The sequence below is a fragment of the Salvia splendens genome, chromosome 17 (genome assembly GCF_004379255.2).
Source record: "Salvia splendens isolate huo1 chromosome 17, SspV2, whole genome shotgun sequence".
NCBI lineage: Eukaryota > Viridiplantae > Streptophyta > Magnoliopsida > Lamiales > Lamiaceae > Salvia > Salvia splendens.
Window position 1 is genome coordinate 1,149,860 of NC_056048.1, and position 20,150 is coordinate 1,170,009.

General features: G+C 37.4%; 6 protein-coding genes across 10 annotated transcripts; 3 read left to right on the top strand and 3 right to left on the bottom strand.

Moving 5' to 3' along the window:
• Window positions 1-531: 531 nt before the first annotated feature.
• Window positions 532-2,229, bottom strand: LOC121773450 (DNA-directed RNA polymerases II, IV and V subunit 8B-like). 3 transcript variants are annotated; one of them, XM_042170309.1, is made up of 5 exons: window positions 2,143-2,229; window positions 1,727-1,808; window positions 1,464-1,597; window positions 923-1,023; window positions 532-749 (listed from the first exon to the last, which is right to left on the bottom strand). In XM_042170309.1, the coding sequence occupies exons 2-5, from the start codon at window positions 1,794-1,796 to the stop codon at window positions 638-640; spliced, it is 417 nt and encodes a 138-aa protein (XP_042026243.1). In that variant the 5' UTR covers window positions 1,797-1,808; window positions 2,143-2,229; the 3' UTR covers window positions 532-637. The 3 variants fall into 3 exon arrangements, with proteins under 3 accessions (XP_042026243.1, XP_042026244.1, XP_042026242.1); XM_042170310.1 differs by having other exon boundaries at window positions 1,727-1,799; window positions 2,143-2,213; XM_042170308.1 differs by having other exon boundaries at window positions 1,727-2,060; window positions 2,143-2,212.
• Window positions 2,230-3,199: 970 nt separating this feature from the next.
• LOC121773713 (protein transport protein Sec61 subunit alpha-like) lies at window positions 3,200-6,529 on the bottom strand. Of its 3 annotated transcripts, none has more exons than XM_042170629.1 (7): window positions 6,431-6,529; window positions 5,387-5,756; window positions 4,773-5,000; window positions 4,325-4,679; window positions 4,109-4,233; window positions 3,837-3,972; window positions 3,200-3,575 (listed from the first exon to the last, which is right to left on the bottom strand). In XM_042170629.1, the coding sequence occupies exons 2-7, from the start codon at window positions 5,728-5,730 to the stop codon at window positions 3,336-3,338; spliced, it is 1,428 nt and encodes a 475-aa protein (XP_042026563.1). In that variant the 5' UTR covers window positions 5,731-5,756; window positions 6,431-6,529; the 3' UTR covers window positions 3,200-3,335. The 3 variants fall into 3 exon arrangements, with proteins under 3 accessions (XP_042026563.1, XP_042026564.1, XP_042026562.1); XM_042170630.1 differs by having other exon boundaries at window positions 6,427-6,457; XM_042170628.1 differs by lacking the exon at window positions 6,431-6,529 and adding an exon at window positions 5,834-5,853.
• A 2,019-nt stretch (window positions 6,530-8,548) lies between these two features.
• LOC121774940 lies at window positions 8,549-11,721 on the top strand. Its single transcript, XM_042171856.1, has 7 exons — window positions 8,549-8,859; window positions 9,037-9,108; window positions 9,529-9,699; window positions 10,044-10,214; window positions 10,293-10,502; window positions 10,690-10,778; window positions 10,875-11,721. Exons 1-7 carry the CDS (start codon window positions 8,778-8,780, stop codon window positions 11,541-11,543), a joined length of 1,464 nt encoding a protein of 487 aa, XP_042027790.1. The 5' UTR covers window positions 8,549-8,777; the 3' UTR covers window positions 11,544-11,721.
• A 299-nt stretch (window positions 11,722-12,020) lies between these two features.
• LOC121775305 (ubiquitin domain-containing protein 1-like) lies at window positions 12,021-13,082 on the top strand. The gene is made up of 4 exons (XM_042172375.1): window positions 12,021-12,362; window positions 12,444-12,566; window positions 12,646-12,765; window positions 12,846-13,082. Exons 1-4 carry the CDS (start codon window positions 12,326-12,328, stop codon window positions 12,908-12,910), a joined length of 345 nt encoding a protein of 114 aa, XP_042028309.1. The 5' UTR covers window positions 12,021-12,325; the 3' UTR covers window positions 12,911-13,082.
• A 90-nt stretch (window positions 13,083-13,172) lies between these two features.
• LOC121775304 (nucleolar and coiled-body phosphoprotein 1-like) lies at window positions 13,173-16,562 on the bottom strand. Its single transcript, XM_042172374.1, has 8 exons — window positions 16,333-16,562; window positions 16,078-16,133; window positions 15,861-15,985; window positions 15,199-15,358; window positions 14,708-15,042; window positions 14,064-14,561; window positions 13,861-13,963; window positions 13,173-13,487 (listed from the first exon to the last, which is right to left on the bottom strand). The coding sequence occupies exons 1-8, from the start codon at window positions 16,399-16,401 to the stop codon at window positions 13,352-13,354; spliced, it is 1,482 nt and encodes a 493-aa protein (XP_042028308.1). The 5' UTR covers window positions 16,402-16,562; the 3' UTR covers window positions 13,173-13,351.
• A 797-nt stretch (window positions 16,563-17,359) lies between these two features.
• LOC121773361 lies at window positions 17,360-19,960 on the top strand. Its single transcript, XM_042170191.1, has 3 exons — window positions 17,360-18,196; window positions 19,072-19,189; window positions 19,272-19,960. Exons 1-3 carry the CDS (start codon window positions 17,439-17,441, stop codon window positions 19,485-19,487), a joined length of 1,092 nt encoding a protein of 363 aa, XP_042026125.1. The 5' UTR covers window positions 17,360-17,438; the 3' UTR covers window positions 19,488-19,960.
• The last annotated feature ends 190 nt before the right edge of the window (window positions 19,961-20,150 follow it).

The window sequence follows — 20,150 nt, forward strand, 5'->3', positions numbered from 1 at the left end:
AATAAATGGTCTGAGGCGAAGATGGGCTTATTTTTTGTAAGCTTTTATATTTCCAACCCAAATCTTGTCCTCATTTTGTTTGACCTGGCTTGGCCCACTGGCCTGGACAAACGTGCTCGATCTAGCCCGGTGGGACATACGGCTGGGTCCGATCCAAAATAATGAAAAGTTCAGTGCGCACAGGTTGGGCCCACACGACCCACCTGAAAATTTTACACTTAAACCCCGTGGGCTCTGGGTTGGGCTTTCTAATTTTTCAGCTGGTAAGTATTCGTAACGCTAACCAGATGCAGCTCGATTTTCAGGAAAAGGGTTTTAGAGTTTAGGGTCGAGGAAAAGCTCATCAGGCTCAGATCAGGCCAGTCATTACGACTAGGGTAATTCGCTGTCACTATTCGAGATGTGCAGCACTAGGCAAACTCACTCTACCAGTGGACGATCATCCCCAAAGGGGCATAGCTCAACATTTCGTTACGAGAATGATGAGTGGAGCCAGCAAGAAAACTGAAGATAAATAAAGAAAACTGAAGATAGGGAAAGAAAGAGTCTTCAATAGTTCGATTAGGGTTAGCAACGGGCCAGATCATTCCACAGTCTCATAGCTTGTCGTTTTTTTGCATTTTTACACCCAAAGTTATCAGTTCTTCCTCAAGAGAAGAAACAACTTTTGATCGACCTTGAACTTGTGCATCTTCAGAGGATCGCCTCTCAGCATCAACTGAAGTCCTCCAAACGAAATATATACCTCCCTGTCGAAAATGAATGAGGGCCAAATTTAATGTCGGAAATCGAGATAACAGCAAGCAGTCATGCAACAAATATTCAAACAAGTATAGCTCATCTCCAAACAAAATGGCTAACTTCACGTTCTAGGAGTAACGACAGCAAATTTCATTAGACGAAGAGCTGCATAGATACATACACTTTAACATCAGCGTCCCCTTCACTCTTTGCATCAGCCATCTTATACAAAAGACCGTGCATCACATACTCGAATTTGTCTGTCAGTGATTTCGACTCCCCCTGCAATCAAAGGATAAGAACTATTAGAGGGGTTTCACTTGAACTTCGAAATCTCAAGGATTTCGACAGCATGCATCATTGGACCTAATTTTGCTCGATTCCAATCCCATTAAAAGGAAATAATAGGAGAAATCATAGGAATGGTATATATCTTATCAATCGTGGGAAATAAACACCCTCTAAGTAAATAAGACTCGCTAGTCACATGTAATCCTCGATAGACCCAAGCATCTAACACTCTCCAAACGCTCTACTAAACAAGCTTATCCCTTTACTACAAAGGAAAGTGATCATTGCCGATATTCAAGAACACTGATTGCACTCGATTATAACATAAGTAGCAAGCATTGACACGAGTAAAATCCTATTTCTAGAAATATTGTACTGTGTTCTATCCTCAAAATGCCAATTCTTGCAGAGACAAAGAAAAGGACACGTACTGAACCATTGATAATCAGAGAGTTCGAAATCAGCATCCTGTGTTTCTCATTAGGAAGCATAGGATACAGCTCAGAGTGCACATCCAATTCCACAAAAAAATCGTTTTCTTCACTCCTTGCATTTATCCTAGAAACTGCAGAAATCATCAGCAAAGCCAATCAAGCTCAATCCAACCAATTTTTTTTTCTGTTTCATAAACATCATAGTTTGAAGTTTAGCAAATGAATTCATAAAACATAGTATTACTATCTTCTTTGTTTACCTTTGTCATACACTACTTGGCTATCAGTCTTGACCACATCGATTACCTCATCGAAGTACAAATCAGCCATAGCCTTACCAAACTTAAACAAGAATGTAGTTATACAATGAAGTCCAAGATAAAGATAGTAATATCAACAGGGGAAAAATTAGGGTCTCAAAATTAAACACAGTTTGAGCTAATCAACTTCAATGAATGCATAAAAGCCAGCATTTGTCGATTTGATTGATTGGATGCAAACACAGAATTGGTGAAAATAAATTGTGAGCCCTAAAAATGGCCGAGCTGTCCGATTTTATTGTTCGTACAATTCAACTGTGTCAGATCAATAGCTCTGAAAAGATCGATCAAAGCAAAATATACGCATTAATGGATGTCAAAGAGACCTGATTCCAAATTTAAGAAAATAATTTTACCAAACGATTGAGCTGGGCGATTCGTTGCACTGAGATAGGCGATGAAGGGTTTTAGGGTTTTTCCGAATTTTAGGAGTATAATAATTTTGATATTTTTTAAATGCTTTTATATAGACAAATAAATATAAATTTGAAAAATTGTGTCATGGCAAACTCGAACCTACTCTATCATTCGGCAGGGTAATTAAACCATTCATACAAAATATTTTATTAATGTTTCAAATTAGTACATAAAAGTTTAAAGTTTACGTATTTCATACAAAAAGTTTAAATAGTAAATTCAGCTACCTGCTTGCTTGTTTAAATAAATACTTTTTCAGTGTATAAACCAATCTGCTGTATTATTAAGACGGAATAAATAATTATAAAGTTGAAAAAATAATCATTAATTTCATTTTTTCATGAATCAAAAGAAAGTAAAATGAATCATTCACGTAAGAAAAGTAACAGCGTTAATTGATTGTTAAGAAATGTACTTAATTTGGAATACTAATTGAACTTTTTGTATGATATACGTAAACTTTAAACTTTTTGTACTAATTCGAAGCATTGGTAAAACTTTTTATATGTATGGTGTAATTCTCTCATTTGGCCAACTTACCCACCGTATTCTACTGTTCTAATTTATAATTATCGCGCAAATGTGTAAAACTTAAAAGTATGAGTGGCTAGATATATTAAACGATATTTTAATTTATAAAATTAAAGATATGGATTCAACTAGGTGTATCTGTCATATCAAACTTAAAATTTCCCCAAATCTGAGTCCGTGCAATTATTGAAAAAATTGTCAAAATTACGATACCATGAATTAAAAAGACTTGAATAAGCAATTCAATAAGAGAGTTCGAATCAAATCAAGTTCGAATCAAATCAGTATTGATATATCGACCTTCACGCATCCCGAAATATATGCTTCAACAAGAATTGGTAAATTAAAAACCTTAATTTGAGGAAACAACATAAATTCTCCATCATTGCTATGTTTTATGTTAGAAGTTGATCATCTTTGGATTAAACAAACAAGAAAAGGCCAATAAATCAAGTAGTACTAGAATGAACAAACAAAAGCTCAACTAAATCTCCATTAGAATTCTCCAAGGTGTGAACAGGGATTTTTGTTCTTTACATTCCTCAGCTAACCAAAATTGAAAAGTTTCAGTCAAGTAACTAGCTAGCTCAGTGGAATGTCATCAGAAACCGAAGAAACCAAGTTCGCTGGCCTTCTCCTTCTCGAAGGTCTCGAAATACTGGTATATGATGGTAACTGCCAGCAAAATTCCTGTGCCGGAACCAATTGCGCCCATGAGATCTGCCAAAACTGTCAGCGCACCAATGCATATCCCGCCAAATGCAGCAGCAGTGGGAATGTAACGGTTTAGCTCCTTCTGCAGATTCGACTCTCTATGCCCGGGCATCACCATTTGTTGTTCCTAGATGTGAAAAAGACGGAATTAGATTCGTGTATACTCACAGTTGGTTGGGAATGAATCTATCTTATGAGAAATAAGCATTCCAAATGGTGAAAAAACTTGCAAGTCACTACCACGATTTCAGCATCATGTTTGTTTTACGCCAAATGTATGCAACAAATCAACTTAAAAGCGAAACAATGGACATACAGTAGGAGTATTTTGTAATGTAGCATGTGTAATCTAACACGACTATAGACCCTTATGAGGTAACGAGGATACCTTCAGCTGCTTTGCCACGTCCTTGGCTGAGGATCCTGAGACCTCAATCCACGTTTTTGAAAATAAAGCACAAGCTGACAGCATAAATACGATGTAAAACAATCCATGGAAAGGATTGGCCAATATATCTGCCATACTGCAAAACCAACCAATTGGAAAGTGAATAAAATGTAACAAAGGGATCAAAGAATGCAAATCAACTTAGAGACACATAGATAAGCTACGAATAGTAGATAATATAAGCACGACCCGACATTATGACAGATACTTACCTTGATGGGGCAGTTATATAATAAGCAAGACCCCCAACAGGAACAGATTGACCAGAGTATTCAGATTCCTTCCACTTTCCCAGAAGGTTTACAAGGAAATTTCCACTGTATTTCCTATACAGCAACTGCAAAAACGAACAGCAAACATTTGCTACCAGCTGCATTTGAGAGAAAAAGGCATCCCAACCAATAATTCAACGAAGAATAGCTTGTTACCTGGGAAATGAAGTAGAGGTTGGATACAAGGGCAGACTGCAAAATAATGGGCATATTCGAAGTGTAGAAGAGCTTAATAGGATAAGAACCCTGTTGCCCACGAGCATTCTTTGACCTCACTGGCAAAACTACACGGAACCCTTGGAAGTAAATGACAATAAGGAAGACCAGGACAGTGGCCAGCAAGTTTGTGACGTTGGGGAGATTCTGCCGGTAGAATGCCTCTCGCAAAGCACGAACCTTGTCGGTCCTAGTTATCAACAAATGGAACAAAGCAATGACAGCACCTTCAAATTCAGCTCCACGCCCACTGTTAATAGTAGTTGGGCTAAATGCTTTCCAGATGATGTTTTCACTGTAAAATAAAGAAGATTCTAATAGGTAAATACCATCACTCTTGTCCAGAAAGTAGTAATAATATAGAATTATCTGGATAATCACCACTTACCAAATATTCGTTGCAATGAAGAGTGAAATACCAGATCCAAGTCCATATCCTTTCTGGAGAAGCTCATCCAGGCAAATAACTATAATGCCCGCAAAGCAAAGTTGCAGAATTATAAGGATTGCGTTCCCAACTCCAAGTTGGCCCACACTGCCATACATTCCAGAAAGAACATATGCAACAGCCTCACCGACTGCAATTAAGATGCCCAGCAACTTCTGTGCTCCATTTCTGGTCAAGGACAGAGACAGTGATTATTAGCATGCCACACGAGTATTACGATGAATAGAAATTGAACTGGATGAGAAAGCAATACATATAATTAAATTGAAATAATCCATTTAGGGAACTTGAAATGCAAAAGATATGAGTCAAAATAAGTTAAAGAAACCTAATCTCATAACTTGGCCCCATCAGATCAGATTAACGGCTGCTAAAAGCCTAAATTCATGCTGACAGTAATATAAGAAAATGCTCAAGTACAATTCCACTATTCCAGTTTCACACATGGCATTTATAGAAATATCTCTGCAAGGGAATCAATATTTCAATTGGCATTCATACCAAATCATCAAAAGCAGCACACACACAAAAGAAACGCCTTTTCAATAACTTACAGGAGGGCTCGATCCTCTCTCACGTTGTTGTCAACTTCAATGATTTTTGAACCCGCTAAGAGTTGCATAACCAGTCCAGATGTCACAATTGGGGTGATTCCAAGCTCCATCACTGTGCCTCTGTTTGAGGCAAGAATGACACGCATCCAATAGAATGGATCTGCGCCAGTTGTAGAGTGTATGCCATACAACGGAAGCTGGCTGCAGACGAGGAAAATGAACAGAGATATGACAGTGTATATAACCTTCTCTCTGAATGGAACCTTCCTGTCTGCACTTTGAACCTCCGGTAGAAATGAAAGGAAAGGCCGGACCAGATGGAGCACTCTAAACCCACCTCCCATTCTCGTTGATTAAATTATTCCAGCAACTGCCACAACATAGAGAGAAACACATCAGTAATAGTATGACTAAGAACATCATACATTTCGTAAGAACTACACTTACTATTACACAAACAGAGATTGGAAAGCAAACTTTCATAGGGGGAGCACTACAAAGCCTGATACTTGTCCCCTAATTCCTAAATAAATTCAAAACCCTCTATCAAGAGTTTCCAACAATCTGCACATTCCAAACTGATTAAACCCTATAAAATTTGTACTCCATTAAACATACTTTCTCAAATAAAAATCAACCGATATTTTGTAACGAAGATTTCAAACCTTAACTCAGAAATCGTGATCGTTCAAAAATTAACATTCAACCTTTGCAAAATTCAAAATTAAAGCAATGAGACCCGAGACGATCCACCAGGAAATTGAAAAAAAAAAGATAAAAACAATCAATCATTTCAAATGCATGATATCCGCCCGATCTTCGTTTTCACAATAGCAATTATTCAATTTTCCCCTAAATTTCTTAGCTAACTCCTAAACTCAGCTGAGCATCAAACAAGAAAACAAATCCAATGCAACAAAATCACGACCTAAAAATCAAATTCCGAAGAAATCAACACATAATCATACAAATTTCATGATTTCAAATCATAAAACGGATCTAAGAACAATCTGAAATGCAAGACAGAGGAAGAACTTTACAAACCAGTGAAGAATGGTCGGAATCTGGGACGGATCTAATTCTCAGAAATACTCGATTTTACATTATTTATATCATCGTAGAGCTTCATTACTGTGACGTAAAAACTGCTGATGTGGCAGTGTTGATCACATCGAACCAATGATATAGGCACACGTGTGTATGAGAAATCCGAGTCATTGCCGGATTGGATGAATCAGATTTTTACACGGACTGTAAAATCAAAAATTGGTTAATTTTATTTAATTCTTTTCTAAATTTGCTTGGCAAATGAGGATTCCACGAATTAAGTTTGCGTTTTTGCTCTATTTAAGTTTTTTGGATTTTAATTATATATATAGATAGAAGTTTTAATTTTAATGCGTATAATAACACACTTAATTGACATGAACGTGTAATTAACAACATATATCAACAAGTTATTAAAAATTACTTCAATCACAACATAAATCTATGTAATAGTTGAATAAAATGAAAATTAATAGACATTGACCACATACGTCCTAATTAATGCCATTACAAAGTGTTTATAGGTATGAATGGAATTTAATGCTGTAAATTTATGACATAAATCTCATGTAAATTTATGACAAAAATCTCATTTATGCAGATTCACTTAAAGACTTTTTTCCTTGCGAATCTATATAGGATAAACGACTCAAAGCATCTCCAAGGGGAGAGGTAAATGGAGAGGTAAAGTTATATAACTATCGTATTTACCTTTTTTTCATGAAAAATCATTCTCCAAGGGGGAGAGGTATTTGAGAATGTATTATACATTTTCTCATTTTGAAGAGGTATCTTTACCTTTCCATTGATGGAGAGGTAAAATTTTATAACTACCATATTTGTCTTCTTATCATGAAAAACCATTCTCTAAGGGATAAGGTATTTGAAAAGGTATCACACTTTATGTTTTTTAATGCATTTTGTACTATTATTTTATGTTTAAAAAATCATTTACCTTTCCATTTATCTTTTTCCTTTGGAGTATGTTTCTTTTTGAAATGGTATATTTCACTTTTTGATGAGGTATATAGATGATATACCTCTTTTATTTACCCTTCCTCGTTGGAGATGCTCTTAGAGACTTATTGACTGAATTTAATTTATGTGTAACAATTAAATAGCTACTACTACTAAACATCTACTATGATAATTAGATCTCAACTTGTACATATGGGATAATATACCTATCAAGGAGTATCATCTTAGAACATTTTATTCTTTCAATATACCAACTTACTCCCTCGTCGCATAATAAGAGTCACATTTTGTCATTTTGATCCGTCCCATAATAAGAGTCACATTTCACTTTTATCATAAATGGTAAATATGTCTCATATTTCACTAACTCACTTCACTCACATTCTATTATAAAGCCAATATAAAAAACGAATCATATATTTTATTAACTTTTCCAACTCATTATTTACATTTCTTAAAATTCGTGCACACACCAAATATAACTCCTATTATGAGACGAATGGAGTTTTTTTATCGAAAATCTCTCCATTCACAATATAATTATTAGATTTGATAGAATTTTGAGTAATACTATAAAAGCAAGCAACGCTTTTACCGTGCTCAGAGAGAGAGGTTGCACTTCTTTCCGCACAACAATACAAGAAGAGGGATTTTATGCACACAACTAAGATTATCATATAAGAACAAATGAAAAAGTGCATATTCCTCGAACAAATTCCTATGAAAGTAATCCATCATCTAATGCCGGACGGAGGGAGTAATTTATTTGTAATATAAAATCAATCCCAAATATGACTTAAAAAGAAGGGAGAATTTGAATATTGGTAACATTTATTATATGTTGACGCACTGATTTTAAAATAGACCACAAAATAGACCAATTTTAAAATAACACTGATTTTAATGCGCAATTGATAAAGTTTTCGGTCCAAAATAACACTCTCTCAGTCCCATGTAACTCACACATTTCTTTTTAAGTCATATTTGGGATTGATTTTACATTACAAATAAATTACTCCCTCCCGGCATTAGACTCCCTATTAAAACAATTGAAATTTCTATCCATATTCCTCGAAAAAACTTTTTAAATTATTTTTATGAAAAAACAAGCGTAAAAATCCAATAAAAAGAAAAGAAAAAAGGGAAAGAAAAGAAAGAAAGAAAGAAAGAAAGAAAGCTTAGTGAAAAAGCTGCTTGTGTCTGTTGCAGCAGTAATCAGTGAGCTTGATTCCATGGCTTAAATCTTCAACTTTTTTTCAAGTGAAAAACCACAAAATCTTTCCGTAGAGGAATCTCGACTCCATCCCTTTTCTGATCTGTGTGGGCACGCACAAAATCGCTTCTTTCCCCCTCCCTTTTTATCTTCATGAGGTCTGCCCTCTTCTTCCTTGCTTTCTTACCTCTATTCGCCTTTTTCTCTAAGTTTGAAGCTCAAGCTGCACCTGCTGGTAAGTTTTCTTCATTGTTTTCCCCCAATTACACTTTTTTTTGCTGCTGAAATAGCTGAAATGAGGAGAAGCTAAGATTTGTTTTCAGTAATTTTGATACGGTTTTAGCTTCTTTGCTTGAATGTATGTGCTTGATTGCTGTGGAAGTAATTGATTGAGTTCTTTTCTTTAAATCAGGGCCGTTGATAAAGCATTTGTCATCCCTTGTGAAATGGACTAGGTCCTCATCCAAAGCTCCCCACCAATCAGGTACAGCCCATTTTTTTTTGTGTGCGCGCGTGAAATTGCAATTTGGATGTGTGTGTGTGTGAAATTGCAATTTGGATGTGCGTGTGTGTGATCACCCCACCAATCAGGTAGTAACATCACTAGTTTATTTAGGTGTGTGTATGTGTGTGTGTGTGAAATTGCAATTTGGATATGAGTGAAAGCACCCCACCAATCAGGTAGTAACACCACTAGTTTATTTAGGGGTGTGTGTGTGTGTGTGAAATTGCAATTTGGATATGAGTGAAAGCACCCCACCAAGCAGGTACATCACTTGTTTATTTAGATATATGTGTGTGTGAAATTGCAATTTGAGGGATCCCAATTTGCCTAGAAGAGTGGTGGTGGAAATATCATATATATCTGCTTGTTGTGGTAATCTTAAGCTTTGCTTTGTTGCAGATGGTGGCAATGTGCTTCAGTTTGAGGATGGCTATCTAGTTGAGACTGTGGTCGAGGGGAACGAGCTCGGGGTTCTGCCCTACTCCATCCGTGTCTCCCAGGATGGCGAGCTCTTTGCCGTGGATGCTATTAATAGCAACATTGTCCGGATCACGCCTCCACTATCCCAATGTGAACCTTTTCTTTCCTCTTTAGAGGATTTTACGGCATCTTTTGCAGTCTATCACACTGAAATTTCAGTTCTTTGTTTGTTGTGACATTCATGACAGTTCTTAATTATATATGAACTAGCCAGAAGTGTGATTTAGCTCTACATATATGATTATATGTCCATGTTCATTAGAAACAATTAGACGTGTCCTCTTTCTTGGCTCGTGAGTCGTGAAAGTTGTGAATTGTGTAATATGTGTTGTTTGTAGTGTTTGAGATAATGTGTGGAGGGAGAACCATCGGTTATACATTATGTTGCAACAAACAGTTGTTTGAAGATGTTGTATATCTTGTCATCGATGCAGATAGCAGGGCAAGATTGGTTGCAGGATCGTTTCAGGGACGCACTGGTCATGTGGATGGAAAACCAAGCGATGCTCGTTTCAGCCATCCCAAGGGGGTTACCATGGACGACAAAGGGAATGTTTACGTTGCAGATACTTCAAATCTCGCCATTCGAAAGATTGGAGAAGCAGGTTTCTGAAATGCTAATCTTCTCCTGTTACTAGAATTGGAGAGTGTGACAAACGTTTAAGTTGCATCGTTATTTGCAGGTGTGACGACTATTGCTGGAGGAAAATCAAACGTTGCAGGATACAGGGACGGGCCTAGTGAAGATGCTAAGTTCTCGAATGATTTTGATGTCGTATATGTGAGGCCTACCTGTTCGTTGTTAGTTGTTGACAGAGGAAATGCAGCTCTTCGTCAAATCTCCTTAAGTAAAGAGGATTGTGATTATGAAAACAGCTCCTTTTCGCCTGCAGGTATATATACTGTCTTAGAACACGAAAAAATTAGGTCGCCAAGCCAAGAACAACTGAGCGAGCTAGCATTAGTTAAACGAAACTGTGATCAATCAGGCTGTGACGGCTTCACATATGATAGATGGCTGCATAATGTTGCACTATTTTGCTATTCTACGCGAAAAGCTAAGCTTGGCGTTACTTGCAGATCTTCTTATGGTTGCCGGTGCTATCCTCGTTGGGTACATTTCATGCCTTCTTCAACAAGGATTAGGTTCCTCACTTTTCTCCAAGATGGTATGTTGTCTATCTCAGTTCCACTTAATCTATGGCCCGATTTCAGTAAACGAAAATGTAACATTCGTGTGTATTGCGTTACTTATACAACTGCAGAAAGAGTTTCCCCAACCCAAATTCAACAAGCCACTAGGAAGCAAAGAGCTACCGACTCCTGTAGACGTCACTGCCAAGGAAGAACCCGAAGCTGGATGGCCCTCATTCGTGCAACTCATCTGGGACCTTGCAAAAGTCACGGTGGTAGCTCTGACCGGCATTCTTGCTCAGTTCATTCCCTCGAGTGTCTTAAACAACATTCCAAGAAGAGGCCTTACTCCACTGAAAGACTCTCTCGTTATGCCTGAAGACGAAGCTGAACCGGCCCCACCTCTCAAACAGAGGACCCCCGCTCCTCTCTCCGAAACCAGACAGGTTCCCAGCGAGAGACCAGCCGAGGCGAAACCTCCTAAACTTCGGTCGACCAGCATGAAGGATCCATCTCTATCAACCAAGCACCGGTCTTCAAGAAGACAAGAATACGCCGAGTTCTTTGGATCGGGCGAGGCTCCTCAGTACGGACAGGTGAGGTCCAAGAGCCAGAAGGAGAGTCGAAGCAAGCACCGCCACAGAGAGAAAGGTGGAGGAGACGCAGCTTTTGGAGCAGCCCCGCCGCCGGTGATGGAGCCGAAGCCCGCTGAAGCCAAGCCTGCCCGGTACGAGAACGCAAAGTACGATCCTTACAACTTCAGGGCGAAATACTCGGGTGATTCGTATCGTTTTGATTGAATCGGAAAATGTCATTCTAGAACATGATGTGAGAGCAATGTGTTGTTATTAATGTTTAGTTGCTTTGACAGGTAGAAATCTTGTAACAATCACATGATGCTGATGCTTTTCCCTTAGTGTTATCTAATATGTATGAACAAGTTGAATGCCAGAAATCATTTGGTGTCGTTGCCAGAAATTTTTACTTCCAAAATTGGCTGATATATGTAAAGGTGTGGCCTTTATGTAGACATGTGTTTATTGGATGGTCTTCACAAGATTAGGGTTATGAATCGGGTCTATTCGAATCGAAAAACCGAATTGATTTAGAATTTTTGAAGTGAATTCTCAATCTTCATGACTTACGGAACCAAGGTCGGAAAGATTGAAAAAATCGGTCATTTACAACCACTAAGGAATGACTCAAATGGATACGGACTTATACATTCGCGAGGAACGTGATAGAAAAATTATCGAAACATCGGTTTTTCCAGTTTGATTCAGTCAGTGCATGCCCCTTGAGCTCACGAAACTGGCAACTGTGATCACGAGAAATGGAAGATGACAGCCAACTGCACAAAGCCTTTTTTTTCCTTTCTTTCCGTTCTAGGCTCTTTATACTTTTAAATATTTGCTTTTGTGGACAGTATTTCCCATTGAGTTGTTCATATCTTTAAAGATACTAACTCGTTGGATGTAGATGGCTCATCGCCAACCCAACTCAGTAACAACAGCTACACCGTCTCTCCTCGTCTTCAACGGCGAAAAACAGTCTGTTTTCATCTGCAGACTTGCGAAGAAGAATGGGGTGTGTCGGATCCTCACAGGCGAAAGCAGAAGGTAAGAGAGACTCGAATCTTGGTACGTATTAGTACATCATAATTTTGACCACGTTGATGATGCTGGTGCTGCCCATGACAGGAAGTGTCAAACAGGTGAAGAAACCGAGGTCGTGGAAGCATCCCCAGCCAATCACCATAAGTCAGCTGATTCAGCTGAGAGAAGAGTTCTGGGATACTGCACCTCACTATGGTGGTAGAAAAGGTACCGTACGGTCCTTTCTTTCGGCGCCTCCACCCTTTTTACGGTTGTATCTGTTTTCACCCTTATATCGTTGTTACAGAAATCTGGGATGCACTCAGAGCAGCAGCAGATGCTGATCCGAAGCTTTCTCAAGTGATCATAGAGAGTGCAGGGATCATACTGCAAAATCCTGACATGACAGTGTGTTTCGACGAAAGAGGTAACACAAACAGTCAAACACAACATCTTCTCTCTGTGTGATTTCAGTATTACCTTGATTTTGAACTTGCACTGTTGCAGGTGCAAGATATGAATTACCTACATATGTATTGAGCGAACCAAAGAACTTGATACGGGATTCTTGATAACAGAAGCAAAGCTCACCAGAAAACAGTCGTCGTCTCCATCGTCATTAACCCCAGATATAGCTGACTGTAATATAGGAACAAGATACTGCAGATTTTCCATGAGAAATAGAGTGTATAGCTATATCATGTTGTTTGGTTTCTAAATTTATCCAACAACTTTGCTGACAATTACATATTTCTATTTCAGCATACAAGTTCTTTCATAAATCATGCTGTAATACAGCAATAGCTCTGAAAAGGGTAAGTAGATGAAATTCAATGATAAAAGTGGGAAGGAGCTGTAACTCGATCGATTTCACATTAGTTTCTACGTGTACTCAATGAAATTGTTACCACAATAGTAAAATTACTATAAAAGATCTAAACTTGTACTTACATGATTAAGAGGATTTTACAAAATCAATAGCATTTTATCTAGATTCTGAATGCTTCATTTCTTCAAACCTTCTTGAAAAATGAGAAGAGATTCCCTTGCTTAGGATCCTTAGTTGCTGCCTTTTTATTTCCAGCTTTCCCGGGTTGATTTGCTGAAGCAGCATGCCCCACTGCTGGCGACTTACGAGCAACCGGGGGCCTAAATCATAATCACCGTGGACAAATCAGTTAGTTGAAAACGCCTAAAAATTCCCCTTGAAGATAAATCAAGAAAATAAACAAATTGATGCCAGCTTATGGCTCATCTTTCCTTTACAGGAACATGTATACTCGTAGTATAATCATAACATCATGTGGCAGAGAAACTGCATATTAGTACTACATTATAGCATATTGAAAGTTTGAAACTACATAAACAATTAAACTTGATGTATCAGTGCCTGGCAGCAGAATCTGAGTGATAAGATGTATAAATGACTCCCCTTGTAAACAACAGTTTTAATACATATCGTATAAAATGGTTAAAAAAATAAAAGACATGGTAAAATGAACAAACAAGTGAACAGCCGTACCTGTTAGTTGCATTGCTCACTGTATTACTGCCAGCAATTTTGGCTGAAGAATTATTGTTAGATTTTGTATCTTGCTCCTCACCCTCCCAAACAACTTCAGTGACTGTAACCAGAAGAAATATCAGAAAAATAGAGTACATGCACATAAGTATTGAAATGAGTCCATACAATGAAATAAAATTCGGTGTAAGATGTGGAAGTACCTTCTCTTCCCCGCTCATCAATCCGTGTCTTTACCACTTTTCTTCTTTTAGGCACATCACTAGCAGTAGCAACCTTTTCTCGCAAATGCTGGTTAGCTTTTACATCACTTTCTTTCTCTTCTTTGACCTTTGCCTTAACTTTTACATCTCTTTCTTTCTCTTCTTTTACCTTTGGCTTAGCTTTGGCATCAGGTCCTTTCTCTTCTTTGACCTTTGCTGAAGTTTCCTTCTCCTTGAAACTTAAATTGCACTCTGCAGTGAAAGCATTTAAACTTTCTTTTGAGCATAGAGTAGACTTCTTTGGTGGATCAGGTGACCCTAGATTTATGACATTGTCATATTCATCTTCCTCATCGGAGTAATTAAATACAACTTTTCTCTTTCTACTGCCTTCACCATTAGAGGTTCTTCTTGCACTGAAAGCTTTATCATCATCATCATCATCACTAATTTCATGTTCAGCTGATTCACGAGCACATATTTGAGCTTCCGCACTGACTGATTACAGGCAAAAAATTACTTTAAATTTCTGAGTATAGGCAAAACAACAAATTTTAAAGGCTGGAAATAATCAGCAAACAGAAGTATTGCAGGCTGTTTTTAAACATTTCCCTGTTCAAGTGGGTAACGATAAAGGAGCTAACCAGAAGAGTCTTGTTTGGCTTTGTCAGCTTGAACCAAGCAAGCATCAGATTTAGGTGCTGCTGATGCACGACCCCACATGCTAGCTAATGAACCTCCACTGCCAGAAGACTTTTGATCATTTTGGCCCTTTTTGTTGTTGGGGAGCGACCGGGGAACTTTATCTCTTTCTGATACCTGTGCTAGATCTGGCTTTACATTTCCTTCAGTTTTCACAGCATTTAAACCAGCATTCATAACTTTTTTCTGAATAGATTGTGGAGCAGCTATAGCTTGAGGAATAGAAGGGGTTCCTCCTACTGTTCTCTTAACAGATGAATTTGAAACTCCACAAAACCTATCAGTAAGTTTTAGCGACATTAAATTTTCTGTTTGTAAGGCGTACTCATTATAAATGAGGATACATTTGTACATATGTGAGATAACAGAATTCCTATTTCATAGTAGAAAAGATTTTAATTGTTCATAGTAGAGAACTAGAGATGTTTGGAACCTGTTATCTCGCAAACAATTATCAACGGTCGATGGCTGCTTAAAAAGATCTTCAGCCTGAACAAACTCGTGATTCCAAAGTATTGCTGGATCCTTAGGGAGGCAGGGCTGTATACTGTATACTTGAACGGAACATTTTCCAGCGAACTTTTCCTTCGCATCTACACGTGAAAAACGTACGAATGTGGCATTCAGTATTATTTCTACCATGAGCATTCTTCCAAACTGACTGAAATGAACATAGAATTCAGAAGGCAGATGAAACCTTGGCATTTCAACAAAGATAACAATAACATACACGTTACAAAGTGGACCCTGAGGGTCAGAATTGCATATTCCAAGATCATTGATGCGTAATCAATTCTGAATTGGGTCTAGCCTACACATGTGACTCAAGCAAGTGAACAACCACACATTGGACTACTCAAATGAATCTATCAATACCACTGGTGTAGAACCAGCTGACATAAGAGATACATATTAATTGTTACCACCACCGCAGTGACCATAAAACCCACAAGGATCAAACAATTACATAGAAAGCAAAAAGTAAAACCTCGATATGTGACAAGCAAGTGAACATAGAAATCATAGATTATATCGAGGCATAGTAAAATGGAGATCGTTAGCCTTGCAGATTTACACAACACTCTGTGGAATCACCTGAAAGCATATGACTGGGGACAAGCCTTATATGGTAGGTTGTAGGGTTATTCTTCAGCCAGCCAGACAAAGAGTAAATCACTGCTAATCCATCTCCATGCTTTTCAACGAACTCCTCTAGCAATCTAACATCCCAAAAATCCATCAAATTGGCAGCACATCAAACCAAATAAAACAACACAACAGAAAAGGATGCCACGATTAACTTGCTCTATACCTCTTTGCAGCATTGGAGGAAACCGAAAAACTCCGACTTAGCCATTTGTATGAAATCTGAACAAAAAGAGGGGAAAGAGGATCTTGTGATGATTCTCGGACGAATGAAACTAAATATTCACAATTCACTCCAAAATAAAAATCTAGAGTGAGTTTCTAGAGACTATTCGACCACAATTCAGCAGATCAGCAAGTGAAAACTCGAGAGAAAAAAATGAAAACACAAGCGTTCAATAAATAAATTGAGATGATTTACCACTTGAAGCCTATCGGAGACGAGGGAGCGAATCTCTTCCAGCATTCCGAGAGTGGCGGTTTCGGCCATTTTTCGTCTGATTAAACTGATAATTTTCCGTCGCCAGCTGAAAATCTCGAAGAGGAAGGAAACTTCTTTTGCTGCGGTTTTCCCTCTCAAAGGAGATGTCTTTGATTTCCCGCCACAAATCAGGAAATTTTTAGGGCTTTTTGGAAGATGAATTTTGTACTTCCTGTTTCAAAGATAAAGTGATGTAGCTCACGTGATCACATCGCACGTGACCGATCATATATATTTTGCAATATTTACAAAAACTATACAATCCGCTTAGGGGTCAGCATTCGGATTTCGGTTCGGTTTTTTGCCAAAATCGAACCAAACCCTAAAAATCGAATTTAGTTCAAAACTCAAATTGAACCAAACTTGAAAAATCAAAAAACAGAAATCGGAAAAACTGAAAATCGAACTTCAAAAATCAAACAAAACCGAAAAAACCGAAATTTTCAAAAAAACCGAAAAAAATATGGAATATATATTCATTATATTAATATATATATATATATAATTTATTTTATTTTATACTCCTATATACTAATAGAATATAAATATATATAATATAAAATTAATAAAATATTCATATATAGGGGAGTATATATATTATATATATTTTAAATATATATAAATATTAAAAGTTTTATATTATAAAGTATATGACATAATATATTAAATTAATAGAATAAATTTAAAATATATTTCGGTTTTTTATTTTTTTGATTTTTTTTCGCCCGAATCGAATCGAAAAACCAAAATTTTTGTATTTTTAACTCCTAACCCAACCGAAAAATCGAAAAAACCGAAATTTTAAAATTTCAGTTTGGTTCGGTTCGGTTCGGATATTCAGTTTTCGATTTTTTTTCTCACCCACGAATCCGCTCACGTTGTTTAATCCTAAAATTTTGTTATTTTTAACAAAACAAAACAAAACAAAACAAAACAAAATTAAATAAAAATTAAATACTGTAAGACCCCATAACTCTTCTTCTTCTTCGCCAAAATCCTGAATTTCATTCCACTGCAAATTCTCCAATTACTGCTATGTTTCCTCCATGATTTCGCTCAAAATCATCCGCACTCTTCATGTCAGAAATCATACTCTCACCTTCTTCATTTCATCCAATCCTTCCAAATTTACTCACCTCTCTTCAATTCCCCAGCGCCCATTCTCGCGTTCGGCTCAATCCGCAGAAACCGCTGATGAACAGACTCGCAGTTTTTCTCAACCCTTGAGCGGCTTCTTCAGAAAAGTCCTCTTCGGCAGTGAAAGTGCCGACATCAATCGCGTTGCCGCCGAAAATGCGGAGTCGGAGGAGACAATTGTGACGGACAAGCTGCGAAAGCTGGAGGAAGAAATTAGGGATTTGAACGAGAAAAAGTGCGAAACGGTGGAGAATCTCGAAATTGTTAATGAAGAGAAGGAAAAACGGCGGAAATCTGATTCTAGAATCGCGCCGAAGATGGAGAAGCGCAGGTTATCGGCATTGTTTAAGAAATCGAAAAAGAGGCCGTCGAAATCGAAATCAGTGGCGGATTCGAGATCGGAATTGAAATTCGTGGTGGATTTGAAATCGGAATCGAAACCGGTTGAGCGAACTGCGTTTGGGATGGAGGATCCGATGGTCCACAGAGAGCTCTCTCCTGACATGAAATTATTCGCTGAGCATTTGTATGCGAAAGGATACTTGAACGATGCAAATTTCATGAACCGAGATAGGTTTGATCCGATGGATTTCGAGGTCAGTTACGCCCGGGAGTTTCTGAAGTTTGCTGCTGTGAAGTTCGGGGAAGATCATCAGTATATTTCAAGGTATGTAATTAGTTCAAATCTTGAGCTTCATATAAAGCTACTCTGTTTGATTTGATGAATTCATGAGTTAGTTCAGCTTATTATCAATTGAAAATGCTGGTAAATGGAGTAATTGATATGGTGTGAGATTGAGCAATGGAAAATGTTTGTAAATGGAATTAAAGATTGAATATTGATGATGATGATGATGTTGATGGTTCTCTTATTTGGTGCATCCAGTAATCTTGAGGTTATCAAGTTCGATTTTGTGTTGTTTTTCTGAATTTCGGGGACATTGCGATTCCTTAATGCTCTTCTAAGATTTTGTCGATGTAGCCGGTCTTTTAAGAAACTAAAGATGATGCTTTTTGATTACCTCAAGCTGGAATACACTACAAGAGGTATCATTATCAAGATTTTCAGTGTTAATGTTAAGGATCTGTGGTTGTATGTTTTATTTAGTGAAATTGGATGTTATGATTTAGTTGTATGGTGTCAAAGTTTAAGATGCAGTGTTTACTTTAAATCGTATCATTTGCACGCGGAGTAAAAGAGAACCTAAAGAAAATTAGTTTATGTATCTTTACTGCTGCGATTGGTTGCGAGTATTTGCAATTTCGAAGAAACGAGAGAGATTGATGAACATTTAAATCAACGACTAAAGAAAATTGCTACTTGGATTTATATCGACTGGTGATCGAGTCCTCACTTGGAAATCCTCAATCTTGATTGCCATTATGCCTCCTATGAAGAAAATCTCCTTATCTATTCTACATTATTTAGGAAATTTACTTGCTATAGTAATTTGAAGTTTGCATCACTATTGTACATTATGCATCTGTTCAACCTCATATTTTCTGTCAGAAATCTTATGTCCTTGTAAATTACTGTAACAGATGGTTGTCTGCTGGGGATTTGAAAAAAGTAGCCCTTTTCGGGTGTCCGTCTATTGGGCAGAGGACTGTCTATGATGCTAAACATATTCGCGCTTTCTTCAAAATCGACGAACCCAAGGCAAGTTTCTATGCTATAGCCTGCTTAACTGCTCTCGAACTTTGTTAATTCTGTTAGTTTTTCTTCCTCGTTCTACCTTTAGGTTTGCCTAGCATGCACGCTGAAAGAGTCTTGCAAGCATTCAAATAAGAGTAATAAGAAACATTCGACCAAGTTATGCTTGGATAGTGTGATGAAGGTCCTCGTCATGTATGCCATGGAATCTGTTCCCCAGAAGTTGATCGTGCCCGAAGATGTCAGGAATTCTGTTAGTCGATTACTAAAGGAGATAACGAGTCTTTCTCAAGAAAAGCCCTGAGGCTTCCCCGACCATTCGTGCACTGGCATATCAGATAAGTCCGGTTTGATTATATTGCTCCCTTTTTTTGCGTGCTGACCGAATAGGAAGTGTAGGATGTTACACTCTACGAATTAGTAGTAGATGCAGTCGGTCACTAAACCACGTGACATTCACTATAAATGCCGGGTTTCTAAGATATTTGGTGCGAAGGAAACGCGATGGTTGCTATATGTTGAGAGGCCTCATTCATGTGAGCTCCTTGTGTTTAGATTTTATAGGATTATTATTCAACATGCTTATTCAATCTGCAGCTCCACTTTCTTGAAATTGTCTTGTTTCTGTCATGTAAGATAATTCGGTATTTAGATTTTATTTATTTTAGTATTGGAAGCTACATGTGACACTGGATTACCTTTCTTGTTTACTCCAATGTAGTCGATTGATTGGGATTTGAATAAATATTTATTAAAGTATATGACATTTTTGATAAACCAGGTTTGGAAGGTTTTGGTAGATTTAGATTTATATAAATGTTTCTAACATCACAAATATAATTTTGAATTTAAAGTCATAATCTATTAAAAATAATTTAATCTCTACCTTCTTCTTTTAGAATAAGAAGATACATTGGGTGAATGTGTTTTATTTTCTACTTTGAGGCCAATCCACCAAAAATGTTAC